Here is a 25,102-nt window from a genome sequence, read left to right as displayed (position 1 = left end):
GTATATACTTGAAAGAGCCTTTTAATGGACGTAGTATATGCAAACACAGTAAAGGAATACAAGATTATTTGGATTTGCAAAAGGCCCTTTTGAAAAACAAGTCAAATAATGAGGTTCAGTTAATTGCACATGAGATGGACCAATTGTATATTTTCCGTGTTTGGAATTATCATCTGTGTTTCTTAAAGTTTAATCCAAATCCTAAAATATGTACAACAATGTCTTGGGGTAGGTCCTTCTCTCTCCGTCAGATTAAAAGCATAGATGATGGCCAACATAAAATACCTACAGTAGTCCAGGAATTGAGATATTTCCAAATCAGCAGAAGATGACATTGAACCCTAACAAGAGGATATCTTGTGTCATAATGTAATTAGCTATAGAAGCATTACAGACACATCCTGCAGTTGTGTACTAGTAAAAATACACTAGTGTTGCTAAAATGTTGATTAAAAACTCTTCATTTAAGAACCCATGTGGACCACCAGAAATATTTGGCCCTTATTACATGTCCTTTTTTTACCTACTTACAGGTATATTCACTAAAGTGTGAATTTTTAGGAAACAAAGCCAATTTAGATCCCCCCCCCCCCCCCCCCCCATTATTTTGACCTAAAAATCACACTAATTCACACTGACTTCTTGACAGTTCTCATTTTGGTGAATAAGTATGTTAAGTGTAAGCAGGGCTCTATAGAGCTGTTTATACTAAGTAAGCAGGACCTCAACTGTGGACACAGATTGTATCGGGACCAGACAGCTTGGAATGTTACAGGTTTTTAAGAGATTACAGAATTAATCTGGAATTGCAATTAGAGTGCTTTCTTGGCCCATGTGTGTGACAGTTTGCAATGGGACATATATTTAACATCTTGTTTTAAAGTGTTTTAAGAGTCATTTGTTAATCAAACATATGAAAAAGTTGATATAATTAACAGAATTCAGCACAAGGATGAATATTCACAAAGCTTTGATAAGGTGGCTTTACATTCCATCTATATTAATTGATTTAGTGACAATTAACACCTATGGAACTCTCCCAAAAGTACTCCGCATATACTTCATTTTCAAATAAATCTTTGTACACATCCCAACAAGCGAAATTTCTAGCACCAACAAGATTTGGAAGATGATGATCCATCGTGTTTGTTGCCATCATCCTCGAGGTCAGCCAAATTTAGTTCGTCGGTGGAAGAGCCACGCAAACCGTCTAACTCTTTTTTATGATCCAAGAGGACCAGCTCTGTGAGTCGAGTGAATGACTGTAAAGGAGGGAAACAGATGTCAAGTTAGGTTGCAGTCCATCTTAAATCAATATAAAGTGGGATCTGAGCATTTAAAATATAATGTACAAGGCTACAAGGCTATAAAGCAGTTTTCATCAACCTCACTCTGATGTGGAGATTAAAAATGACTACACTCCCCTTTCTTATATTTCCCACACCTTGACACCACCAAGTGTTTGACAGAGCATATTTAGCAGCTTTGGTAGCCCCAACATTTAGTTAAAAGCATTAAAGACAGGGGGCATGGCCTAACTACCAAAGAGGACAGTCGCATGGCCTCTGAGCTCCGGAGTATCGGAGGGGAAAAAACACATAAATGTGCCAATCCATGTTCAAAAGGAACACTGAGAGACCCAAACACCAACCCCAATGGCCGGAATACAAAAAACAAAAACCTGACAGACCCTGGCAGGGTATGAGCAGTGTGATCTGTGGCGGCAGGCCCATTGAGCCCTAAAGCCAAAAATGCCATCTCAGATGGGATGTCGATCGAAGCAGAGGGAGACCCCACACCAACACCGTTGTTGCCAGAGACGGTCCGTCTGGCGCCACTGCCCCCGGGAACAGACGCCGCACCAGCAATACTGGCGGCTATCAAGGAGCTCATGGCGAACCTCCAGAAGAAAATATCGGTGGACGTGACCATGATAACGAAGGACATGCGGGTCCTGACCAGTCACCTTGGCGTAGTGGAAGATACCTCACACTCAAAAAATCACGGAGCTGCAACAGGCGGTGAAAGAGCTGCAGCAACGAAATCTAACCTGTGAACACAGATTCGATGCCCAGGAGGAAAGGAGAAAACAGAAAAACCTGAAAATCAGGGGGGTCTCAGAGAATGTACTGACAGCTGAACTCCCACACTTCGCCTGACATCTCCTGGTGGCCTTGCTAACCCAGAAACAGGCAAAGGCAGTGTCTCTAGAGGGAATATTCTGAATCCCGAAACCTGCCAAAGCACCACTCGCAGCCTCAGGAAATCTGGTGATCAAGTTTCAAAGCCACAAGGATAAATCAGCGGTACTAGCCGCCATTAGAGTGCAGTCACCTTACAGCTTCAAGGGGATGTCACTAGCCTTCTATGCGGATCTCTCCGGGGGGACTCTGACCAGGAAGCGATCACTTCGTATGTTCACATCCCTCCTATGGGCAAAGAATATTAGCTACCGCTGGAGCCTAGCTCACACACTGCTCATTTCACTGGGAGACTCCACCATCACAATCTACGACAAAGCTGAAGCGGCAACACACCTACAGGCTCTTGGTCCTCCTCCTGATTCACTGGGCCCATCAGTACAGGCTGCGGGACACTCGAATCCTCATGGCTGGGACCCAGCAGCCACCTGAGACTGTGTGCCTAGACGCACCACTTTGAACTCTTATGCCATGGCCACAACTGGATTTTCTATAGGGCCTAGGTACTACCATTATAGCATTTACCCCACGTGAACCACCTTAACAGTTTCCCACTCTGGGACAGAAGAGCACCAAAAGTTACCCGACTGTCACGCACACAATGTCCCCCCACCCCCCTCTATGCCTCAGGGTGATTTAGGCATGCTAAGTCAACTTTTATGGCTAGCACAACGGGTATAACCCCAACCATCGTAACTTGAGAGATAGACCGCGACAACATAGCCTTCACTTAACCTCACAGATTTGTATGTCCCCCTATTCATTAGATGACAACGATTTAGGTCTTACCGAAAGCACAAATCAGCGGATACATAACCGACAGGAGCTTACAGAGAGTCATATGAACACCCCACTAGCGACACCGCCACATACGACTTACCCACTATGGGGTGCCATACACACATGGGCACGCAATACCCCCGCATGGAATGTGCAATCAACGACAGACCGGCACGACACTCATGGGCAGGCATGGATAGCACCATCATGATTAGAGAGAGGGCTTACTATCCCTTGCAATGTACACACAGCTATCTGGGGATACTCACCTACTTACAGGACTAGACCATCTGTTGATCTTCCTACATTTATATACGACTAGTCAGTCTACATGGGCAGTTCATCTTTATGACTAGCATTACACTACTGTTTATACTACCTTAATTTACAAAATGTGCTCCGTTATATATGCCTAACTATTGTTATTAAATGTTGATGGAAATGCCAGTAACAGCTGTTAGGGTATTGCTTGCGTGTGTGTAACTTTTAACTATGCACCAAAAATAAAGAATTAAAAAAAAAAAAAAAAAAAAAGCATTAACGACTTTATCAATTGTCTCGAAGAAAGCCACAGGAGATAAAAGATGACTGAGGAGCAGGCAACAACAAGAAAGAGGAGATAAAATAAGACTGGGGGACCAGACCAGTGCACTTAGCCCACAATAGGAGATACAAGACTATGTGGTCAAGAATTTCCGTTTAGGTAGAGATTTTTTTTTTTTTTTTGTAAACTGTTTTAATGGTTGGGATAAAAAAGTCAACTGCTAATAGTTTCATCATTGGGAATTTTTTTCTTCAGTTTGCTTTACAATAACATTAAATTCCCCCCAAAGGTAACAGTTTTAGTAAGGTTACTTCTATTGGTTAAGGAGTTACATGCCAGTTCTAAGTGAGTAAATAAAATCACAACTTAATTACTTAATTATAGATTTTTAAAATAGATTTACTGAAATAAATTGAGTTGAAAATCAGTTACATTTCTTACCTCCTTTATGTTGTAATTAGTGCAGGCACTTGTCTCAAAGAAGTCCATGCCATATTCTTCAGCAAGCTAAAAACATAATAGAATTTTAAATTAAATAAAGTAGAACAGTATACAGGTGAGAGAAATATTAATTAATTCACATAGATTTGCAACATTTAAGCAACCTATAGCCCAGTGGTAATACTAAATATGTGACAATGATGGAAGATAAAAGGCAAAGAACACATCAAATGCCCGTTCTCCAGCTTATGTTGGGCACAGATGGATGCTGAACATTCAAATTTCATAAACTGACGTGTATTACATAAAAAATGAATAGAAAAAAAACACACATTAAATTTCACTTTGCATTTTTAAACTAATTCCCAATGATGCATACAGCTTCACATGAGAGTTATATTGTGAGTGGATTGACTCCTAGAAGTATATATCGTTCAACTATAAAATAAGTATGAAAAATAACATTTTGAATTGTAAGCTTTCAAAGCAAAATGAAGCAGGGTTAGTTTCAATGAGGTCCAATGATTAAAGTGATTAAATGGTAGGCCACAAAAATGGCAAACGAGCTCTATCAGCAAAAATTAAAATCAAAGTTTTCCGTTATATATGGACCCTTCACATAAATACTGACACATCCTACAAAATGACATGCATGCATACAGAACTGAATCAGAACCTGTGTGACCCATTCTCTACAAAAACTTTTAACTGTGTCACCAAGGGGGAATGATGCAGAAACATATAGCAGGGTCAACAATAAAACCTGGTGCAATCACATAATGATAAAAGTTATATGGCCTTATGGGTTATATCACATCATATCACATAATGATAAAAAAATATTACATAATGATAAAAGTTATATGGCCTTATGGGTTATATCACATCATATCCCATAATGATAAAAAATATTACATAATGATAAAAGTTATATGGCCGTTTACACCAAGAGATTTGTAGAAAGCCAAATGGAGCAACTAACTTAAAATGTCTTTTGCCAAGTGTTAAACATGAGGGGATATGTCAAAGAAGGGGCAAATATCACATGGAAGACATTCAGCCAATTGCTGGGATGTTAATATACATATTTATTGTAATTCTTCTGTGTGTCAGAAACATCAGTACGCATGAGACTTTGAGACTTTTTTTTAGGTTTATTCTACTTACAATTACTACTATATATTAAAACAACAAAGGATGCTACAAGATTATGGATGTTAAATGCTGGACTAAGGGGAGGGGGAAATAGAGTCCTTTTCCTTAAAACCAGAGAAGATCTCAGCCTACCTCCAAAACTCCAGTTCAATAAAGGATATATGTGACAAAGCATGTCTAGTCTATTTACTTCAATCAAATAAGAATTCATATGATTCCTTGGTTCTGGACCACATTCCAGAATTCTCAGACAAAGAAAGCCTTGTGACTTATTATTACCATCTGTTACTTATCTCAATCCAGACACCCATATCTAATGTTGTTAGAATATGCAATAGTCTACAATGATCTTATGATGGCAAAAGAACATAACTTAACTTTACTGAGCTAGAGGCATCTTGCAGTGCAAACACAATCATTTCATCATATTCCAATATAGCAGGGAATGAGCACTCTAATCAATGGTAAACAAATCTAAGAGTGATTTCAGGACCTACAAGTTGATGTCAATTGATGATCAAACACCTTTTCTGGTTACCGAATGATGAGATCTTGAGCTTTACTGATATTCTGATATACTCATTTACAATCAGTTATAGCGATTCACAATGAAGGTATTTGATGTTCTGAAAAATGTACTGGTCTGTGTAGTATCTTCTGAATTATTCTAATTGAGGAAAATGTAAATTGTAGCAGAGCCATTTCAAGCTATGGGAAATTTTTGTAGGGGTTACTGACCCCAAGTGTTTCTGCACTTTTTCATTCTTGTCACTTTGTTTTGCTAGTATGGACAGACATGCACATGATGCTTGTGGATTGAGATAGAGCTTTAAAGAAAAACATCATGGATGCGTTCTAAGAGAAGGAGATATTACGAGATAGTTTTGTAGGGATTTCTGTAGAGGTAGTTAAAAATTAGTATTCTAGATGTGGACACCTTGCTCACTGCGCATAGGGAAGTGTCAATCATGCCTCAATGAAGAGGCACGCCAAAGTAGAAACAATTGTCTGGGATGTTGATCCTAGGTCTGGAATAGTCTTCATCGGTTCAACACCCAAATGGTTTATGTTCTCTCTTTAATGGCACAAGATGAGCTAATACTAACTTGAACAAGAACCCACCAAAGGGCAATCAGTATTCTCTTGCACTCTGTTGTGGTTAAATACATCATTCAAAATTACATGGATTGATATCTGGACACAGAACATGTCCAGATCTGTGGGGTGACAAAAGAAAATGTGGTCCACAGAGCCACTTATTTATGTATGCTTTGTATTTAACCTCTGAGCTCAGCCTTATTTTGGACATGGTGTACCTCTCCTTATTACTTTTTCAGTCTCCTAGAATATCACTGTTCCCTTTAGAGAGATTTAATTTAACCCCCGGGTTCACAATTTGCAATCTACCTTGAGCACAACATCTTGTCTACCTTGAGCACAACATCTCGTGCATAACCTAACAACTCTATATATAACAAATTGCCATTTTGAATTTAACAAAGGTTTCTTTTATTTATTATCATTAAGAGATTGGGCATATTATTTTTTCTTGAATGCATAACGATACTAATGTTTACACTCTGAATGGCACATGATCCTTCTTTCCTCTGATTACAAAGTTTATTCTCGCCATATGTCTGTTGGCCTCTGTTTACTCAGCTTTGACTCTGCTTGTCAGATGTCTTTGAATAATAATTGTATATTTATATAGTGACTAACACCATGTACTGGATGTTCTCTTGCAGACATACTGAACATACAATGACTGAAAATATAATGTATTTCATGAATATATTTTCCTAAAGATATCTGTATTCTTCCCAAAGACCATTGTAAGTAAAAATAAATTTGGGAGGTTAGAGAGGAGACACACTAAGTATACACAGCTATAAGAAATAGCAGATACTGTGACAATTCCAGTCCATCTAAGCACTAAGCTCCACAAATATATATTTTATTACATATTATATTTGCAGTAACCACTAACAGAATATACCCAAAAATTCCACATATATAAGTTCAATGCATCTGTACATACATAACATATCTTCCAACATTTCAGAGGGACAAATATGGCCTCTTTAAGTTTTTGTGGTGTGAGTGGAGGTGTGACCAGGGACAGGGCTTTTTTGAAAAATGTAGGTATAACACTAGTAATAATAATTTATAAGGCTAAAATGTATTTGAGAACACGCCAAAATATGGAGCTCCGAGAAAAGAGGGACATCAGGATGGAAAAGGCGGACAGAAATATTTGGGCACAAAATAGGGACTGTCCCTCTCGTACAGGGAGTTATAGAATGACTCTCAAGAGCCTTGGACAAGAAAGGTGTCCTACATATAGTGTTTTGGCTTGTAAACCTAGAGTACGGACAATGACGAATTGACATGGTTACTCACATATCTAGATGTAGCGTAATTGGTTCTCTAATGGCCAGGGTTAATTAATTGTAGGGAAAAGAGCAATCCTGGATGTGCCATACACTCATCATCCATGATACTCTGGATTACATTCCATAATATTTCCAAGAGATACCAAGTGAGAAGCACATGGTCACAGATGTTCTGCGTAGCTGGTTTGGAGACAGAGCTGGAATTGAAATAAGGAGTGACAACTTTTTTGTTTGTACATCCCTAGTGCCCTCCATTCTTTACCTGATGATTGGGTGGGAGGTCCTATGAATTCAGTTTACACTGGTAGTTTAGGTTGAGAAGCTAACAATATCTTATCAGCTGATGCAGTGAATTTACTATTATAGTGATTCTCACTCCACAAATTCAAAAAACGTAAATTCATGTAATTTTGAGATAACAGCAGGTACTTAACATTCCAGTAGTATGTATCTAGAAAGTATTCAACAAATGATTAACTTTTAGAAACTATTTTACTTGCCTTGAATTTTATTATAGTAATAATCATACAGATTTCTTTCATTTTTGTGATTTAACCCCTTATCGGGCAGAGTTTCTCCAAATGTGGTATGAAATCAAACCCCCCCAAAAATTGAAAAAATCATTGCGATTTTGGCTGACATTTTGCAAACTAGCTGTCCACTCACTTCAACTTACTGTTTAGTGAATAGACCGATAGATCATATGTAGTAAACCCCATAAGAAAATGACTTTATATTGCGGTTTGTGGGATGAGATAAATAAAGTGACTATTTATATCTCTGTTTTTTTTTTGTTTAATTGCAAAATAAAAAATACTTATCTGTTTATACATACATTTTGTCCTTAGTTCATGGTCCTCTCAATATGTTGTTCAATTGTTTAAACATTGCCTGTAAAAAAAAATAAAGGGTTAATATATATATCTACGTGCTCTGAAGACTTTTCTTAGTGTTCAAATTTACATATTTACACTATATAAAATGAAGAAGCTGTGCCGATTTCATTTCAGATCTTGCTTCGTTGGGTAAAGGCAGACACAGCAGTGTCCCCACTGACAGGTAATTAAGAACAGATTTGCACTAAGGTAAGTTAATGTTTATATCAGAGGAGATACAATAGGAGTTATATTATCACACATCAAGATCAATTCTTCATTCCACCACAAAGTTGACCAACTTTCGTTGTTCACATCACTTCATTCAGTGCTGTCTATGTTAGTTGTGTCTAACCATGTACTTCAAGCTGCCTGGCTACAGTTTCCAATTACTGACTGGCCAATAATAATGTGTATTGTAGTCTGTCATCCAGGGTATTTAAAAAAAAAAAAAACAGCTTGCAAAAGCTGCAGGACTCTTCTCTGAAGCCTTTGCAAGCCCTCCTCTTCAAACCCCGCCCAGACTTTCTGTGGCTGTCCAATCACAGACTTCCCAATGCAGCTCACTAACATACTCAGCAAAGACATCACACCATTTGGCACACTGCCATTAAGCAGACAGTTCTACCAACTTGGCACACTACCCTTTAACTAAAAGGCCTCTTATTACACTTGTTACAAGTTGACCAAACGGACTACTTAATGCACAGACCTCACTGTTTACCCAACCAATGTTGGCCAAAACACATAATCGTTGTGTGGGGGAACTGGAGCTCGTGTGATTTGTTTGGAAGTCTGAAGGTGATCCCGGGGGGACATCCAGAGTATACGGTTGCAGATATTTATTTCTTTAGCCAAGCAACAAGGCATGTCTGTCTGCCATTCCTGCAGTCACAAACAATGAATGTTTGTGAGAGCTGTATTACATAAATTCTGTACTAGAAAACTTAGATTTAAAGCAACAATCCAGGCAAAGTTTTTATTGGTGCTATGAGGTCGAGGTACATATATTTTGTGAATGCGGATCTAGTGATATCAGAGTCAAAGGTTTCCTCATGGCTAGAAGCGAGGTGGACAAACAAGTGGGCGTTATGATCAAAACTTTGGGGTTAAACCATTCATAAATGGTTTAACCCCTTACGATAAGATGGTGGACAGAACCTCCTGGCACTATAACAACTTAATTCATATGAAGCTGTTATACTGCCCAGAGTGTTCCTTTAAGATTCTGTTTTTTTTGGTGTTTTTTTTCAAAAAGCCAACTAAGGGAATTTAACCTTTGAACACGTGACAAGATTATTACACGTGACAAGATAATTAATTACCTTTTGGTAAATCTGTTTTCACTTTGTTCACCAACGATGTGCTGCTCACACATTTTTGACAAACGCCACAACCCATGGCAGTAAACACAGAATTTAAATAAAACCATAACAGGATTACATATCTTTCATTTTGCAAAAAAATAAGCAAGCCTCAGTCAATCCAACACGTCCAATTTAATTTTTTCAGCTATATAAAATATCTGGCCAATATATGGATATGATTTAGTATGTAAATAGTAAAAACAAAGCATCTAACATTATTCAAAATACATGGAAGTTTCAAAGCATGGTCTTTGGGGGAAAACTATGTTGATATGCGCCATTTTGTTTTCTTAATTATTAGATATCAACACAACAGCTGACTAATAGGATTAAAAAGGAGTCATTTTTTTCCATATCATTTTATGGCCTATTTATACAGTCACTTCTTAGAGGTCTTGGTATGTCCTCTACAGACCTTATTTATGCGTAGTGCTCAGTGACAGTTGCACAATATGTATCGTCGCCAGACCCCTTTTTTGTCCCTATGTAAAATGTGCCATTATATAGCTGATATTTTTAGATGGTAAATGTGGCACTTCCTTGTCCTGTTCTCAGTAACACTTTCTTTTCCAGATGGGGAAAGAAGATATTAAAACATGCCATACCGATCAAATAAAACAGAGTGAAATGCGTTGGGTAATCTTTAATTCCAGAAAAATGTGAGACACACATCCCTCACGTCACTTGCAATATTCGCAAAAAATTATATAATGCTACATTTCTAGATATAAGTGCAAATCTGTTATTTATTACCATTCTTATCATGCATTATTCTGAAATGTGTAAAGCAGCCAAAATAATGCAAAGTACTATTTCTGCTTTACACTTTACAGAATCTCAACGTGAAATAAAAGTCTTCATGTTTATGTAATATTATATGCTTTGAACACCAAGATACATCTTTAGATTTATCTGTAGATATATATCCATCCCTTTATCTTTTCATTTCATTTTCTAAACAATTACCTTAACATGCTAGCAATTAATAACTCGACAATAAGAATCGGAGAGAACCATCAAACATAATTATACATTCTATGCTGACTTGTATAGTTTGTGATCATCAACATATATGTAGTGACTTTATTTTATTACTTGTTTTGGAACCACTTACCGCCGGTGTAAAAAAATTCCAATCTGATACTTCGTCATTTAAAAACATGACATGAACCTGTTAGCCAGCATTTATTACAGATTTCTAAAACATAAACATTTTCATACATCATTTTAAAAAAGGGATAAAAAAAAAAGTATAATTTCTTGAAGTGTGATAATGCTGTACCTCCCAGGACTCTGTACTGAACAGAAATGTATTTTCACATTAGATCAGGCTGTTGATATTTTTTAAATTTCTTGAGAATATTTGCAGGATATTTAACTTTAGTTTAAACTATACCTGCCAGCACCATACATAACTTGGATTGTGTGTTTTATTTTACATTACATTTGACACTTCTGTAAACAAGGAACTTTTTTTTCATCAGTCCATTTAATCAATTTCCGTACATTTCAAACAAATGTATTCTAATCCACTAGCTCTATGCATTAAATATACTATTCTACACACATACACCATAGGACCACATGAGAAGAAGAGTAGAACTGTAGAACATTTTTACTTTGTAGCACATTGATATAATCAAATGGGTCTCCACCGCCAACGTGTAATTGCTTATGGTCAACAATTTGCTTTATAAAAACATACAGGCTTTGCAATTTAATTTACCGTATATACTCGAGTATAAGACGAGTTTTTCAGCACATTTTTTATGCTGAAAAACCCCCACTCGTCTTATACTCGAGTCAGTTGTCTGTATTATGGCAATTTACATTGCCATAATACAGACATGGACCGGGGGCTGTCAGGAAGCTGTAACTTACCTTCACAGCAGCTCCTGTCAGCTCCCTTCTCTCTAATCCGGTGCGTGCAGCTCCCAGGTCAGCTCCCTCTGCAACTCTCGCGAGAGCCGCGGGGTCAGAGCGTTTCCACGGGTTACCGTGGCAACGCTCTGCGTGGCCTTGAGAGTTGCAGAGGGAGCTGACCTGGGAGCTGCACGCACCGGAGAAGAGAGAAGGGAGCTGACAGGAGCTGCTGTGAAGGTAAGTTACAGCTTCCTGACAGCCCCCCTCCTACAGCCCATCCACTGGACCACCAGGGAGTGAGAGCCCCCCTCCCTGGCCAGCTAACAAGCAGGGAGGGGGGACGAAAACATATTAATAATAAAACAAATAATAATAATAAAAAAAAATATTAAAATAATAACATAAAAAAATAATACAATTAATAATAAAATAAAAAAAATAGTTACCTAAAAAAAATAACATTCAAAAAAATATTAAAATAATAATTAAATCATAATTAATAAAATGCCCACCCCCCACCAATGCTCTGCACTCACACACACACACACACACACTGCACTCACACATACAAACACTGCATTCATACACACACTGCATTCATACACACACTGCACTGCATTCATTATATACACACTGCATTCATACACACTGCACTCACACACACTGCACTCACACACACTGCACTCACACACACTGCACTCACACACACTGCATTCATACACACTGCACTCACACACACTGCACTCATATACACACACTGCACTGCATTCATTATACACACACTGCACTCATACACTCACACTGCACTCATACACACACACTGCACTGCATTCATTATATACACACTGCATTCATACACACACTGCACTCATACACACACACTGCACTGCATTCATTATATACACACTGCATTCATACACACACTGCATTCATACACACACACACACTGCACTCACACACACTGCACTCACACACACACACTGCACTCACACACACACACTGCACTCACACACACTGCACTCATACATACACACTGCATTCATACACACGCTGCATACACACTGCACTCATACACACACTGCACTGCATTCATTGTACACAAACTGCACTCATACACACACACTGCACTCATATACACACACTGCACTCCATTCATTATATACACACTGCACTCATACACACACACTGCATACACACACACTGCATTCATATACACACTGCATTCATTATATACACACACTGTAAATAAATATTCAGTTAATATAATTTTTTTAGGATCTAATTTTATTTAGAAATGTACCAGTAGCTGCTACATTTCCCACCCTAGTCTTATACTCGAGTCAATACGTTTTCCCAGTTTTTTGGGGTAAAATTAGGGGCCTCGGCTTATATTCGGGTCGGCTTATACTCGAGTATATACGGTACATCACCCACACACAAAATTTAAAGTTTAGGCATTTGATCACACCGAAGCAAAATCTAACATATTGATCCACAGAGCAAAGCTGTAATAAACCAGGGCCTAGCTAAAATTATTGGCAGGTAGGGATGAGTTTCTTTTTTTTTATATATATATTTTTATTATGTTATATAGTATCTTTGAGGTGACTATTGTCTTTCACAATTGTTATCTTTTTAAAGGTTATAGATGGATAGCATAATATGCAGTTGAAAACATGCACCCACAATATTTGCGCGCAATACCGCAAAATTCACATCGGCCATTTTAATAGCCAGATCGTGATTCCCACGATCGGGCATCCTGTTTCCTTTTTATATTGTACAGTATTTGAGCAATTCTATTGTGTATATGTACTGTTTACACTTACCTATGAAACAGTGTCTGATCTTTCATATTAGATATATGTACTGCACTGCCTGCTTGTATTGGTTCCAGTTCTGGTTCTGTATTGGCAATCCACATAGAAGGGATCCCAACTTTAAAGGGATATATGCCCATTTACACTTATACACTCCAAGATGAGTTACCATAGTAGGGTGACCCCCCTCAACACTGGGGTGACCCCCCCATTCTAGCAAAGGCATTCATTGGTGTGATTAATCATCACACTGACAACCATTGATGACCCCCCAAGCAAGCCTTACACCGGCCCTTCAGTGGCAACCACATACTATCAGGGGTGAACCCCCTTACATATGGGGTGACCCCCCATACGCCATAACCAAAGGGACTCAACTAACATGGGGTACGCCCCATCATTGTCATATACAGACCACAGGTCGTAACCATAAGCGACACGGCACCTCCATGTTACTCGATACTGGAGGGAAAACTTGCAGTGGTACTGTCCCCACAACCTTGGGCCACAACAAGGGTAACCCCCTTGGACTATATCGAGACCCTTACCGTCTCACACTCTATGGGCTACAACTCAATTACAAAAAAACAAGTCCTCTGCTCAAACTCCAATCACTCCTGGGCGGCAGCAACGACCATAGTACACATCAGCCCCAATACATACAGTAAAAACAAAAGAAAAATGACTCTATGCCTTCCCCTCACTGAAGATCGTGGATGAATGGAGAGCAGAGGAGTTTCCGTCAGAGGAAGAAGAATGGCAGATTTTGCCACAGGAGGTCCTAGGTTACGTCCAAGACAAGTTTCGAGAAGGTCAATTTGGTAAGAGGGGTTCTCACAAATCATCTGATATGCTAGAGGACAGTGCATTCCACAACACTCAGGGTACACCCATGTTTGATCCCCGCACGATTAGTCACCCGAAATCGTCAGAATAGGGATTGCCAGACCACCTGGCACATTTCATTCACTTTTGGTTGAGAAAACCCATGGAGAAGGAAGAACATGCTCAACTTCAGGCCGAATGCTCAAGACCGATACTGCCAGACAAGATCGCTCATACCTCGGAGTTTGACACCACAGTGGTGATTGACCCACGAAAGGGAATAGAGAAAGGGCTTAAACCTGCCCAAGATAAGCTACTAGATATGCTCGATTCAACGAGCAAATATTTTGTACTTTGCGGACCTGGCTCTCTCCTTGGGCGTGACTTTGGACGCACATGATGTAAGAGAATGGGTGCAACGGGCCATATGCATGCTAGGCAACACGAACGTGGCCATATGTGCAGAACGACGCAAGGCAGCCCTGCTAAAGATGTACTCCAAACTATTGGAGTTAGGAAAGAAGGACCTGGGACCCCTGGCAAACGGGATGTTATTTGGAGAGCCGTTCATAGTGGAGTTAAAGAAGCATGTTAACTTGTATACAACTGTCAATAAGGCCCAAACATCCATAAAACTATTTTTTCACAACCCTACACCTAGCAGAGGTGTTTTTGGCAGGGCTGGTCGGCAGAGGGGTTGGGCCACCAGCCGCTTCTGGTCCACAGGCCCTAGAACTCAAACACCACATAACTTCTTCTCTTCATCACAAGCTGCCTTCACAAGGGGATCCTTTCGTGCCAGAGGCTCTCGTGGATGATGACGCGGACGTTTCAACAGTGAGCATACCTCCTTCACTACATGTAATCGCAGGCAGACTGTCTCTTTTTCCACAGAACTGGAAAAAGCTTTCTAGAGATGCTTGGATCCTTCAGACGATAAGAGGATATGTAATAGAATTCACCGGTACTCTGGTGCAGACCGAACACCCCCCACCCCTTCGGGCATTGGAGGACCACACAAAGCTCATAGACGAAGAGATTTGCGCACTGTTCAACAAAGGAGCGGTAGAATTTGCTCCATCTGATACGGGTTTTTTCAGCAATATCTCCGTGGTCAAAAAGAAGACGGGAGACTGCCGACCCGTCATCAACTTACGCCAACTCAATGGCTTTGTGGCGTATCGGCATTTCAAGATGGAAGGTATCCGTCTCTTGCGAGATCAGCTCCTTGCAAACGACTGGTTCACGCTTTTGGACTTGGAGGACACGTACCTGTCCACTACGTTAGCATTATCTACAATTATCATGGTCATATTTTGCACAGTATGTGTCGGTAGTTTATATATATTGGTGTTGAGGATGCTTTTTATTCTATGATCTAAAATGGTTTCCTAGAAAAAAAAAAAATGTTCTTTCTCACCTGTGCTCCATCCCGTAGGGAGAATCTGATTTATTTATTCTGCTTACATCCCCCTGTCAGCTATGTAATGTGCAGCAGTGAAGTGCACAGTTTGTCCCTTTTGGGAAGCGGGGATACTGTTTCCATGGTGACCATATCAAACGCTCTTCAACATTCAAGGATACTTCTAATGCAAAACCACCAGGCACGTTTAACTACTTATGGACTTCACTGGAGGTTGTATCTAAGAAGAGAAACCGGACCTCCAAATGCTCCAATAAAGGATAGTAATTTGTGGGGCTTGCAAAGTGTGTTCAAATGGATTTACCATTCTACACATAAAGGTTTCTTTCTCCTCCTATAAAATCTAATTTCAAGCCTGCAATGCTGCATTTGTGTTATTTGGAAGTGTGTGGCAAATAAAATGTTTAAGAAATAGTGGTGCACACCGGTGAACCTCCAGCTATTGGACTGCAATTCTCAGCATGGCTGGCACAGTATGATAGGAGTTATAATCCATGAACAGCTAGTCAGCCCTCTTGGTGATATTTTTAAGGCAGAATCATTTTTAAATGCATTATTTTGCTGTATTACATACTGTTTGCACTATTCTATAATAATATGTTGTATTATTTATTTTAAGAGAACATTTCTAAAACGGTTGCCAAAAGAAAAGAGGGTAAAGTTCTAAAAGGTGGATTAATCACCATGAAAACCAATGGAATATTCCTACTGATCCCATTATATTATATGGCTATTGCTGACTTATTTGCCCAATGCTGATCTAGCACCCTCTAGTCTAAATTAATATACAAACTGCATGGTATTTTAATGGTATATTCACCATTGGGTATTTTTTTACATCGTAATCCTTTAAGTGATGAATGCATGAAATCTATTCTCTAATGAGTGAATTGTCCGGAATTGAAAGAGGACTAAAAACAATTTTCAAGTTTGAGGTCACAATAGATAAATTGGAACAAATTGCCCAATACAGCTATATTTACTTTCATTTGCACTCTATTTGCGTCCTATTTTTTGTTGTTGGTTGTGTTCATTTAAACCTTTTGGGAGTGGTTTTATGAGTGGCAGCATTCATTGGAGTTAGGTTCTAATTGGTGATTTTGGTGTACCATAAATAAAGACAACTGTGAAGGAGGGAAGTATAACCAATAAAGGATACCTGTAGTCCTTATGCTCTTTTGAAAAAGCATAAGAATTTGTCTACAAATTGTGCTACCAGTTTTGCTAGCAAATGTATAATTTGGGAGAGAACCCTATTTCAAAATAGTTCTCAGTCCATGCCTTGACACTGAAAGGGTTTGACTGACAAGGGAGAGCATAAAAGACCTCCCAGAGGAGGTCCTTCTGCTCTCCCAAGCATAGCAACCACAGCGCATGTGCTCTGGTTGCTATGGAAACTCCCTAGTTGGTGCTTATAGCAGTGTGCCGACATTACTGAGGAGGAAAATCAACGAAGAATGGTGGTGGAATGGAAGCGGAGCAGAAGATGATTTGACACGAAGAGTAACACCCACAAAGCGGTGCTAGAACCTAGGAGAGGTGAGTAATTCTCTATATTTTACATTGAATACATCATGTATCTTTGTGAAATATGCTGTATTTTCAATGTATATGTGAGCAATTTCAGGTAAGTTAAAGGGACACTATATGCACTCAGACCACTTCAGCTCACTGAAGTGGTCTGGGTGCGATGTCCTAGGCTCCTTAAGACTGCAAAGGTTATTATTGCAGTTTTTTAATAAACTGCAATAATTACCTTAGTGGGTTAACTCCACCTCTATTGGCTGTCTACCAGACCTCTGGTCGCCTAATTGACGGATGTCCTCATGCATAGCATTGTATGATACTTCCCTATTTGGGAAGTAATAATGCGAGTGCGGCCATTGAGGAGCAGAGGTGGAGCCCAAGCCAACGTCGAGGGAAATCGGAGCTGGACTCAGGTAAGTGACAGAAGGGGTTTTTAACCCCTTCTGCACCACGAGGGTAGGGGGCTTTACATAGAGGGGTACTATAGAGAGCCATAGTGCCAGGAAAACAAAGTTGTTTCCCTTTAAAATCTTCATTACAGATTTAAAATTCAAAGGGCATTAGGAAAGGAAGACCAAAAGAAAGAAAAAAAACTTTTACTTTATAAAGGCCCACTTAAGGTGTTTCCCATTTGAATTTAGTCTTTAAAATGTTTGTTTACAGCTGGTAAACAATAGGTATTGGTGAACAGAAACATTTTCTAGATTCCTTAGATTTCAGACATGGGGCAGGGCATGCCAAACCTGAGCTGAGACTAGAATTCAGAATTACAGGGTAACTCACTAAAGAGGGAATTGTGGGTAAGTCAATGCAAATTCAAAACAAATTTTTAAAATTTAGGTAAAAAAAAATTACTGAAAATACAGCTTTTTGTGAATTTTTCTAGTTTTGCTATTTTGTCCTAAAATTAAATTCACTTTGAATTACTGACAATTCACATTTGAATGAATAAACTGTTCCTGTGGAACTCGCTTCCCTCCTCCGTTAGATGCTCACCCAGTCTCCACTACTTCACAAAATCGCTAAAAACCCACTTCTTCATAAAAGCGTATCAATTAAACTGTTAATAGCTCCCGACTGATTCCTCTTCTGCAACTGTCACTAGTCTAATACTATCCTTACCTTTTGTGTCATTTTACCCCACTCCCTCTAGCATGTAAGCTCATTGAGCAGGGCCCTCAACCCCTCTGTTCCTGTGCGTCCAACTTGTCTGGTTACAACTACATGTCTGTTCGTCCACCCATTGTAAAGCACTGCAGAATTTGACGGTGCTCTATAAATATCATAATAATAATAATAATGTGTTGAAATAATTAAAGATATTGATTTTTAAGGAATCATTCACTGAGCTGCACACTAAATGGAACTAAAACCATAATAGCAATATTCAGGCTAAAATAGCTGAGCTGTGATTATAGCTAAGTTGAACAGATTTTCCAAATCTGTTATTTTAGCCTAAAATTTGCAGCTTAGTTTTCAGTTATTATTATTATTATTTATATAGCACCATCAAATTCTGTAGCGTTGTACAATGGGTGGACTAACATACATGTAATTGAACCAGACAACTGGACGTACAGGAACAGAGAGGGGTAGGGCCCTGCTCAATGAGCTTACAATCCACCAAAATTTCCTGTTGTTTGGCAGAGCTTGACAGTGTTGCCCCTGGTATGTGGAATTTAGAAGGCTGAAGGGTGAAATCAATCAATTAATTAATCACAGCTGATGTCTCAGAGGAACCTTACTAATCAATTAATTGATTTTCAATTAGAAGCCTGTGAACACTACATACAGGCATGCTGTGCTTTTAGGAGTAATCGCCAAAATGGTAAGTGTCCCTCAAAAAACATTTTTTTTTAAATAGTGGGCTGGCAAATATACTTGTAAAGCTTCAATTAATATTGGCAAACTTGGAGGAAATCAGGAGTACCTAATCTTTTACATATGGACATATCAATATCACAAGCAGTGCTTAAACATTATCCAGTGTGTTTAGCTGATCAATACACTGACTGCAGTTTTGTGATCTCTCTCTGTACATAGTGATCATAATATTTCAAAATACTATAGTCTAAAGAAAATCTGTGGAGCATGTTCTTTCAAACAAGTTAAAAAGCGTTAGAGATCAGACTGCATGTCTTCTGTGATTGGCAAAAGTGCTGCATCTAAATGTTAAACTATATCTTTAAATCCACCAATCACATGCTGCATGTTTCAGATGAGCAGATTAGTGGTAAATCGATAATACTGTCTGCTAAATAATAATGATAGTGAACACTGTCTGCTAAAAAAAAAGTAGATTTTTTTGCAGTGTGGTGCTGAGTCTGAAGACACTGCTGTAATTTGGAACATAACTCCATATTGCAAGAGGATAGAGATGTCCCGAACATAAAATTTTCCGTTCGCAAACGGCGAACGCGAACTTCCGCAAATGTTCGCGAACGGGCGAACCGGGCGAACCGCCATAGACTTCAATAGGCAGGCGAATTTTAAAATCCACCGGGACTCTTTCTGGCCACAATAGTGATGGAAAAGTTGTTTCAAGGGGACTAACACCTGGACTGTGGCATGCCGGAGGGGGATCCATGGCAAAACTCCTATGGAAAATTACATAGTTGATGCAGAGTCTGGTTTTAATCCATAAAGGGCATAAATCACCTAACATTCCTAAATTGTTTGGAATAACGTGCTTTAAAACATCAGGTATGATGTTGTATCGATCAGGTAGTGTAAAGGTTACGCCCGCTTCACAGTGACAGACCAAACTCCCCGTTTAACGCATCGCAAACAACCGCAAACAGTCCATTTGCACAACCGCAAACTCCCCATTTGCACAAGGTTGGATACCAAGCTAGCCATGTCCCGTTCCTTGTCCTCACTGATGTTATTGAAGGTCTCTTCCTCCACCCAGCCACGTACAACACCAAGGGTCTCCGAAAGGGGACAACAAGCCCCCTGTATTTTTTTTTTTTAAATGTACACTACTGTTACATCAGATATGACATGCACTGGTGTGACACTGTGCCCTGGCAGGCCCTGAAACGCACACGTTTGAAGGAAACTGACTGCTATTATATTACAGTCAAAAACGTTTTTGTTTTTTTTAAATGCAAGCTATTGTGAAACCAGATATGAGTGGTGGCACTGGGCAAGTGCGCACAGTATACGCTGTGAGCCTGACACACACGCTGGCAGGCAACTGCAATTAGATTACACCGGAAAAAAAAAGAAGACTGATGTTCTAGCCCTAAAAAGGGCTTTTTGGGGTGCTGTCCTTACAGCAGAGATCAGATGAGTCCTTCAGGACTGTAGTGGACAGTGAATACACTAGCCTAGCTATCGATTTCCCTATTAAATCAGCAGTAGCTACACTGTCCCTCCTCTCACTAAGAATGTAGCTTCCGGGGGGCGGGGCCTAGCTGTCATGGAGGAAAGACGCACTTTGTGTGAGCTCCCTCAATATCTCACTTTAAGCAGCTATCAACAAGCGAATTTCACCCCAGAAGGGATGACCCAGCAATGTTGCTCCTACCTGACTGACCCGACATGCTTAATAGCGGTCAGCAACTCGACAGAGTCTTACTTACCTCCGCGTGGCAAGTGTGGCCTGGTGCTCACCGGGCGGGAGAGGCGGCCGATCTCCCAGTGGGAGGGCAGTGTTGGGGCAGGGCAGTGAGGGGTGGGAGGGCAGTGTTGGGGCAGTGGGGGTGGGAGGGCAGTGTGTGTGGAGGCTGTGACAAGCCTCCACACATAAATAAATACCTTATTTAGGTGGTAACCTGCGGCAACGCTCTGTGTGCTCGCGAGAACCACATTTGATCTGCAGCTCTGCACTCGGCGGAGCTGTAGATCTGAGGGCAGACCATGTGGAGGGGCCACCTGACAGCATACTGGGCAAGCCGCCGGGCCCCCTCTCACTGTCGGATCCTCGGTCATGCACCCAAGATCTGACAGTTCAGTCTGCCCTAAGGCGATTTAGGCGGCCGCGAGGCCCCAGCAAGCGCGAGGACTTAGGCAGCCGCCTAAATTGCCTAATTAGAGAGCCGCCTCTGCTGCTATATACTCATACCCTCAGTGCAACTAGCCATGATATACGCACGTTCAGCCTAGCATGCTCAAATATAACACACTTCTGTCTAAAAAAAAAAAAAAAAATAAAAAAAAATGCAGCTTCCGAATGAATCTAAAAATGGATGCTGTCCAGGAGGTGGGAGGGTCTGGGAGGAAGGGTCTGCTGCTGATTGGCTGGAATGTGTCTGCTGACTGTGAGGTACAGGGTCAAAGTTTACTCAATGATGACGAATAGGGGCGGACCGAACATCGCATATGTTCGCCATCCGTGGCGAACGCGAACAAGCTATGTTCGCCAGGAACTATTCGCCAGCGAACCGTTCGGGACATCTCTACAAGAGGAGTAATAACGTTGGGGTTTGTAAACGAACTATTGCTATTTCCATACTTTTTCTACAAAGCCAGTGTGTTTAATTCCAAATTAGATACTTATTCATGGTTCTTAAAGAATGTAAATTCAAACTAGAATGTTAGTACATAAGGACTTCATGTTCTCTGACGACACATATGTGTTCTAAATAAAACTTACATTTTAACCATAGAATTCCCTTTGATACTGTATAGGATTTTAACTGGATAGATACATCTTAACTCCACACAGAGCATACCTTCAACCCCTGGTGTTTTCCAACTTGCCTCTTCTGTTCTTCATCAGCTTTGTTTCCAATCAAAATCTTCTGAACTCCATCAGGTGCATACTGGAGAAAAATATTTAGAATTAACCATTAGGACTTTATCTGAGAAATTAAGAAAGGATGGTATTAGACAAAAATCAGAGGTACCTGAGTAACAACGTTTTGGCTCTAATACAGCTTTGATCAAGCTTGATGAAGGCTCAGTTAGAACCAAGAAATTATTACTGTGATGCAGAGCTGGATTAACAAAGGGGCTGATGGAGCTGCAGCTCCAAGCCCATGACCATGGAATAGGCCCATTGGTTAAAAAAAAAAAAATATATATATATATATATATATATTTTTTTTTTTTTACTACTCTTCACATGCTCTTGCTTAAGTTTCAAACCTAAGATGGATGTAGGGGAACAAAACTTGTGTGGACTGGCTGACAATGAAATCAGTAAAGGTAACGCTGACTTCATGCACTATACAAATGCGCCTACAGCTTCAGTCTCTCTAACACTGTGACATGTTCTTTCTTCTACACTCACTACATACACGTTTTCTCTGTCCCAGACTGTATATCAGGAGCTTCTGCCTGATAGTAAGTGGGCAAGTGAGTGCTAGGGGACAGTCCTTAGAATGCGTGGAGCGAGTACATCATTAGATGTATTTATGCATTCACACTAGGCTGGCCTTACAATTCTTTGAGCATACAGGCTGCCTTTTTGGACATGTTCATCCCTTTGGGCAGTTCTGGTTACGTGATTCGCGTCACAATGGCCCAACCTTTTACCCCGCCCACTGACGTTCTGCTTCACCGGACACTGCTGGTAGTGGGTATGGATTTACTTGAAAGATGAAAGTGAGAGATTAGCATAGGGTATGTGTTTTATTATAGCTGCATCCTGTGAGTTTACCTTCAGCACCACCTCCACCACTTAGGAGGTATAAGTGTTTTAGTGTTTTCTGTCGATAAGATTCTGTAATTAGGCCCATCATAATTGTCAGCACCAGGCCCAATGGGCTCTTAATCTAGCAGTGATACCATCCAATAAACCTGCACTGGACCTCATACCTGTGCTCAGTCTTCGTCTTTGTTGTAATTGCTTGGTACGCAGACATAAAATAATTTTTACAAGTATGTGAAGCTTCATGACACATTCACATAACTATTATCTGTATGTAATGGCGCAATGTTTTTTTTAAGATGGATATAAATGAAATAGTGGCGATAATATTGATGCCAGCCATACCTAGAGATGGGACTTTCATTTGCCCTGAAGAAGTGTGAACAGTTAAACGAAATGCGCAGGGGCCGAGACATTTGTTTTTATAGATTTTTTTTGTTTTTCTGTCAGATTTTATTTATTTATTTATTTATTTGCACTATCTGGAAGAAGAGCATATCTCTTTTGCCCTTGTCTGCTGGACAACGGGATCCACGTTGATTCTCGAAGTGAGATAGATATTAAAAAGTGTTTACTACTTTGAAGCTCTGCACTATGTTTTGTTCATTTTATATTCATATGTATCTGGAGGGGACTGGAGAACTCTTTACTCCTTACTGTTATTAAAATTCTTTTGTGAGTGAACTTAATCCACAAATACACTTCTGGTTTACATACAATACTGCCCTATCTTTATATTTGTAGATCTCTTTTTTAAAGACAAAGAGGAATCTTGATATATCTACTAATTAAAGGACCACTCTAGTGCCAGGAAAACATACTCGTTTTCCTGGCACTAGAGTGCCCTGAGGGTGCCCCCACCCTCAGGGACCCACTCCCGCCCGGCTCTGGAAAGGGGAAAGGGGTAAAAACTTACCTTTTTCCAGCGGTGGGCGGAGAGCTCTCCTCCTCTGATCCTCCTCTTCTCCTCCCATTCGGCTGAATGCGCACGCGCGGCAAGAGCTGCGCGCGCATTCAGCCGGTCACATAGGAAAGCATTCATAATGCTTTCCTATGGACGCTTGCGTGCTCTCACTGTGATTTTCACAGTGAGAATCACGCAAGCGCCTCTAGCGGCTGTCAGTGAGACAGCCACTAGAGGAAATAGGGGAAGGCTTAACCCATTCACAAACATAGCAGTTTCTCTGAAACTGCTATGTTTATGAAAAAATGGGTTAACCATAGAAGGACCTGGCACCCAGACCACTTCATTAAGCTGAAGTGGTCTGGGTGCCTAGAGTGGTCCTTTAAGTGGTATATGAGGGTAAATATTTTAAGTTCCTTTACACATTTTTCCACTGGTAATCTGTTTTTTTTCTTCTTCTTTATAATATTTGTTTTGTTATTTGTTCTAATATATGTAAATTCTTCTTGTCGTATCATTTGCATGAGGTATGTTTTTAACTGTATCTACCTCTTTTTTTCCAAACACAATAACTGCAATATTTACATTTTTTTTGGGGGGGGGGAGGGGGGGGGGGAGGGAGTTTGCCACAAAGTATCCAATTTCAAATGAAGCTCATAGTGACTGTTTATGTTTCTAAATAGCATTTCATGACATCAGTTGATTTTTTATTTTATTTTTAACTTTCACTTTTCTTATAAAGAGCTAACTGGTTTGTCCTTTAGCTCTGGATGTTTGGTATACAGGTGTCTTTTTAGGAGGGATGGCTTCATTCAATCTAAAATCTTTTAAGAGATCTATGGCAATATACCTCAGCACCTGTCATGGTTGAATATATTAATGACCTGTTATGCATTAAATTTATATATGTGTATATATATATATAATATATGAATAGTATATTGTGTGTTTGTACTATTGTATTCTATTGTAACAATGCAATGTTATGTGGACCCACGACATGCTTGAAAACAAGAGAAATCTCAATGTATCCATCCTGGTAAAATATTTTATTAATAAATAGTGTCTCCCCACAAATCAAACAGAGAGGTAAAGGTGGCAAACTACCATTAGCTGTAAACCCAAAAGCAATACACTTGGGATCATAGCATCATGTTTTAAAAACTAGTGTAGATTTTGAACTATTGCGACTAATGTTCTGTTTTTTTTTTTGTTTTTTTTTTAATTATGTGGCCTTAATTATGTGGTCTTTTGTGGCCCAACATGCTCTAAGTCACTTTACCTTGATTTAAGTCAGACGGTTTTCTTTTCACAAGGTTCTTTATATGCATGGAGATGCTGAACGCAGGTGCTGCACGCTGTGCAGCACTGAAATAGGAATTAAC

General features: G+C 39.7%; 1 protein-coding gene across 1 annotated transcript in view; it reads right to left on the bottom strand.

Annotated features, from left to right (window-relative positions):
- Positions 1 to 603: 603 nt before the first annotated feature.
- The window catches only part of RAB15 (RAB15, member RAS oncogene family), a 79,461-nt gene continuing 54,962 nt past the window's right edge, over positions 604 to 25,102 (bottom strand). The window contains exons 5-7 of the mRNA XM_063440521.1: positions 21,894 to 21,983; positions 3,967 to 4,032; positions 604 to 1,262 (exon numbers count right to left, since the gene is read on the bottom strand). Coding sequence (XP_063296591.1) covers positions 1,107 to 1,262; positions 3,967 to 4,032; positions 21,894 to 21,983 — 312 coding nt within the window. The 3' untranslated portion in view covers positions 604 to 1,106. The remainder of the gene's footprint in view (positions 1,263 to 3,966; positions 4,033 to 21,893; positions 21,984 to 25,102) is intronic.

This window comes from Pelobates fuscus, chromosome 13 (assembly GCF_036172605.1).
Source record: "Pelobates fuscus isolate aPelFus1 chromosome 13, aPelFus1.pri, whole genome shotgun sequence".
Lineage (NCBI taxonomy): Eukaryota > Metazoa > Chordata > Amphibia > Anura > Pelobatidae > Pelobates > Pelobates fuscus.
Note: the sequence above shows the minus strand (reverse complement) of the source record. Positions and strands in the feature narration are given on the sequence as shown.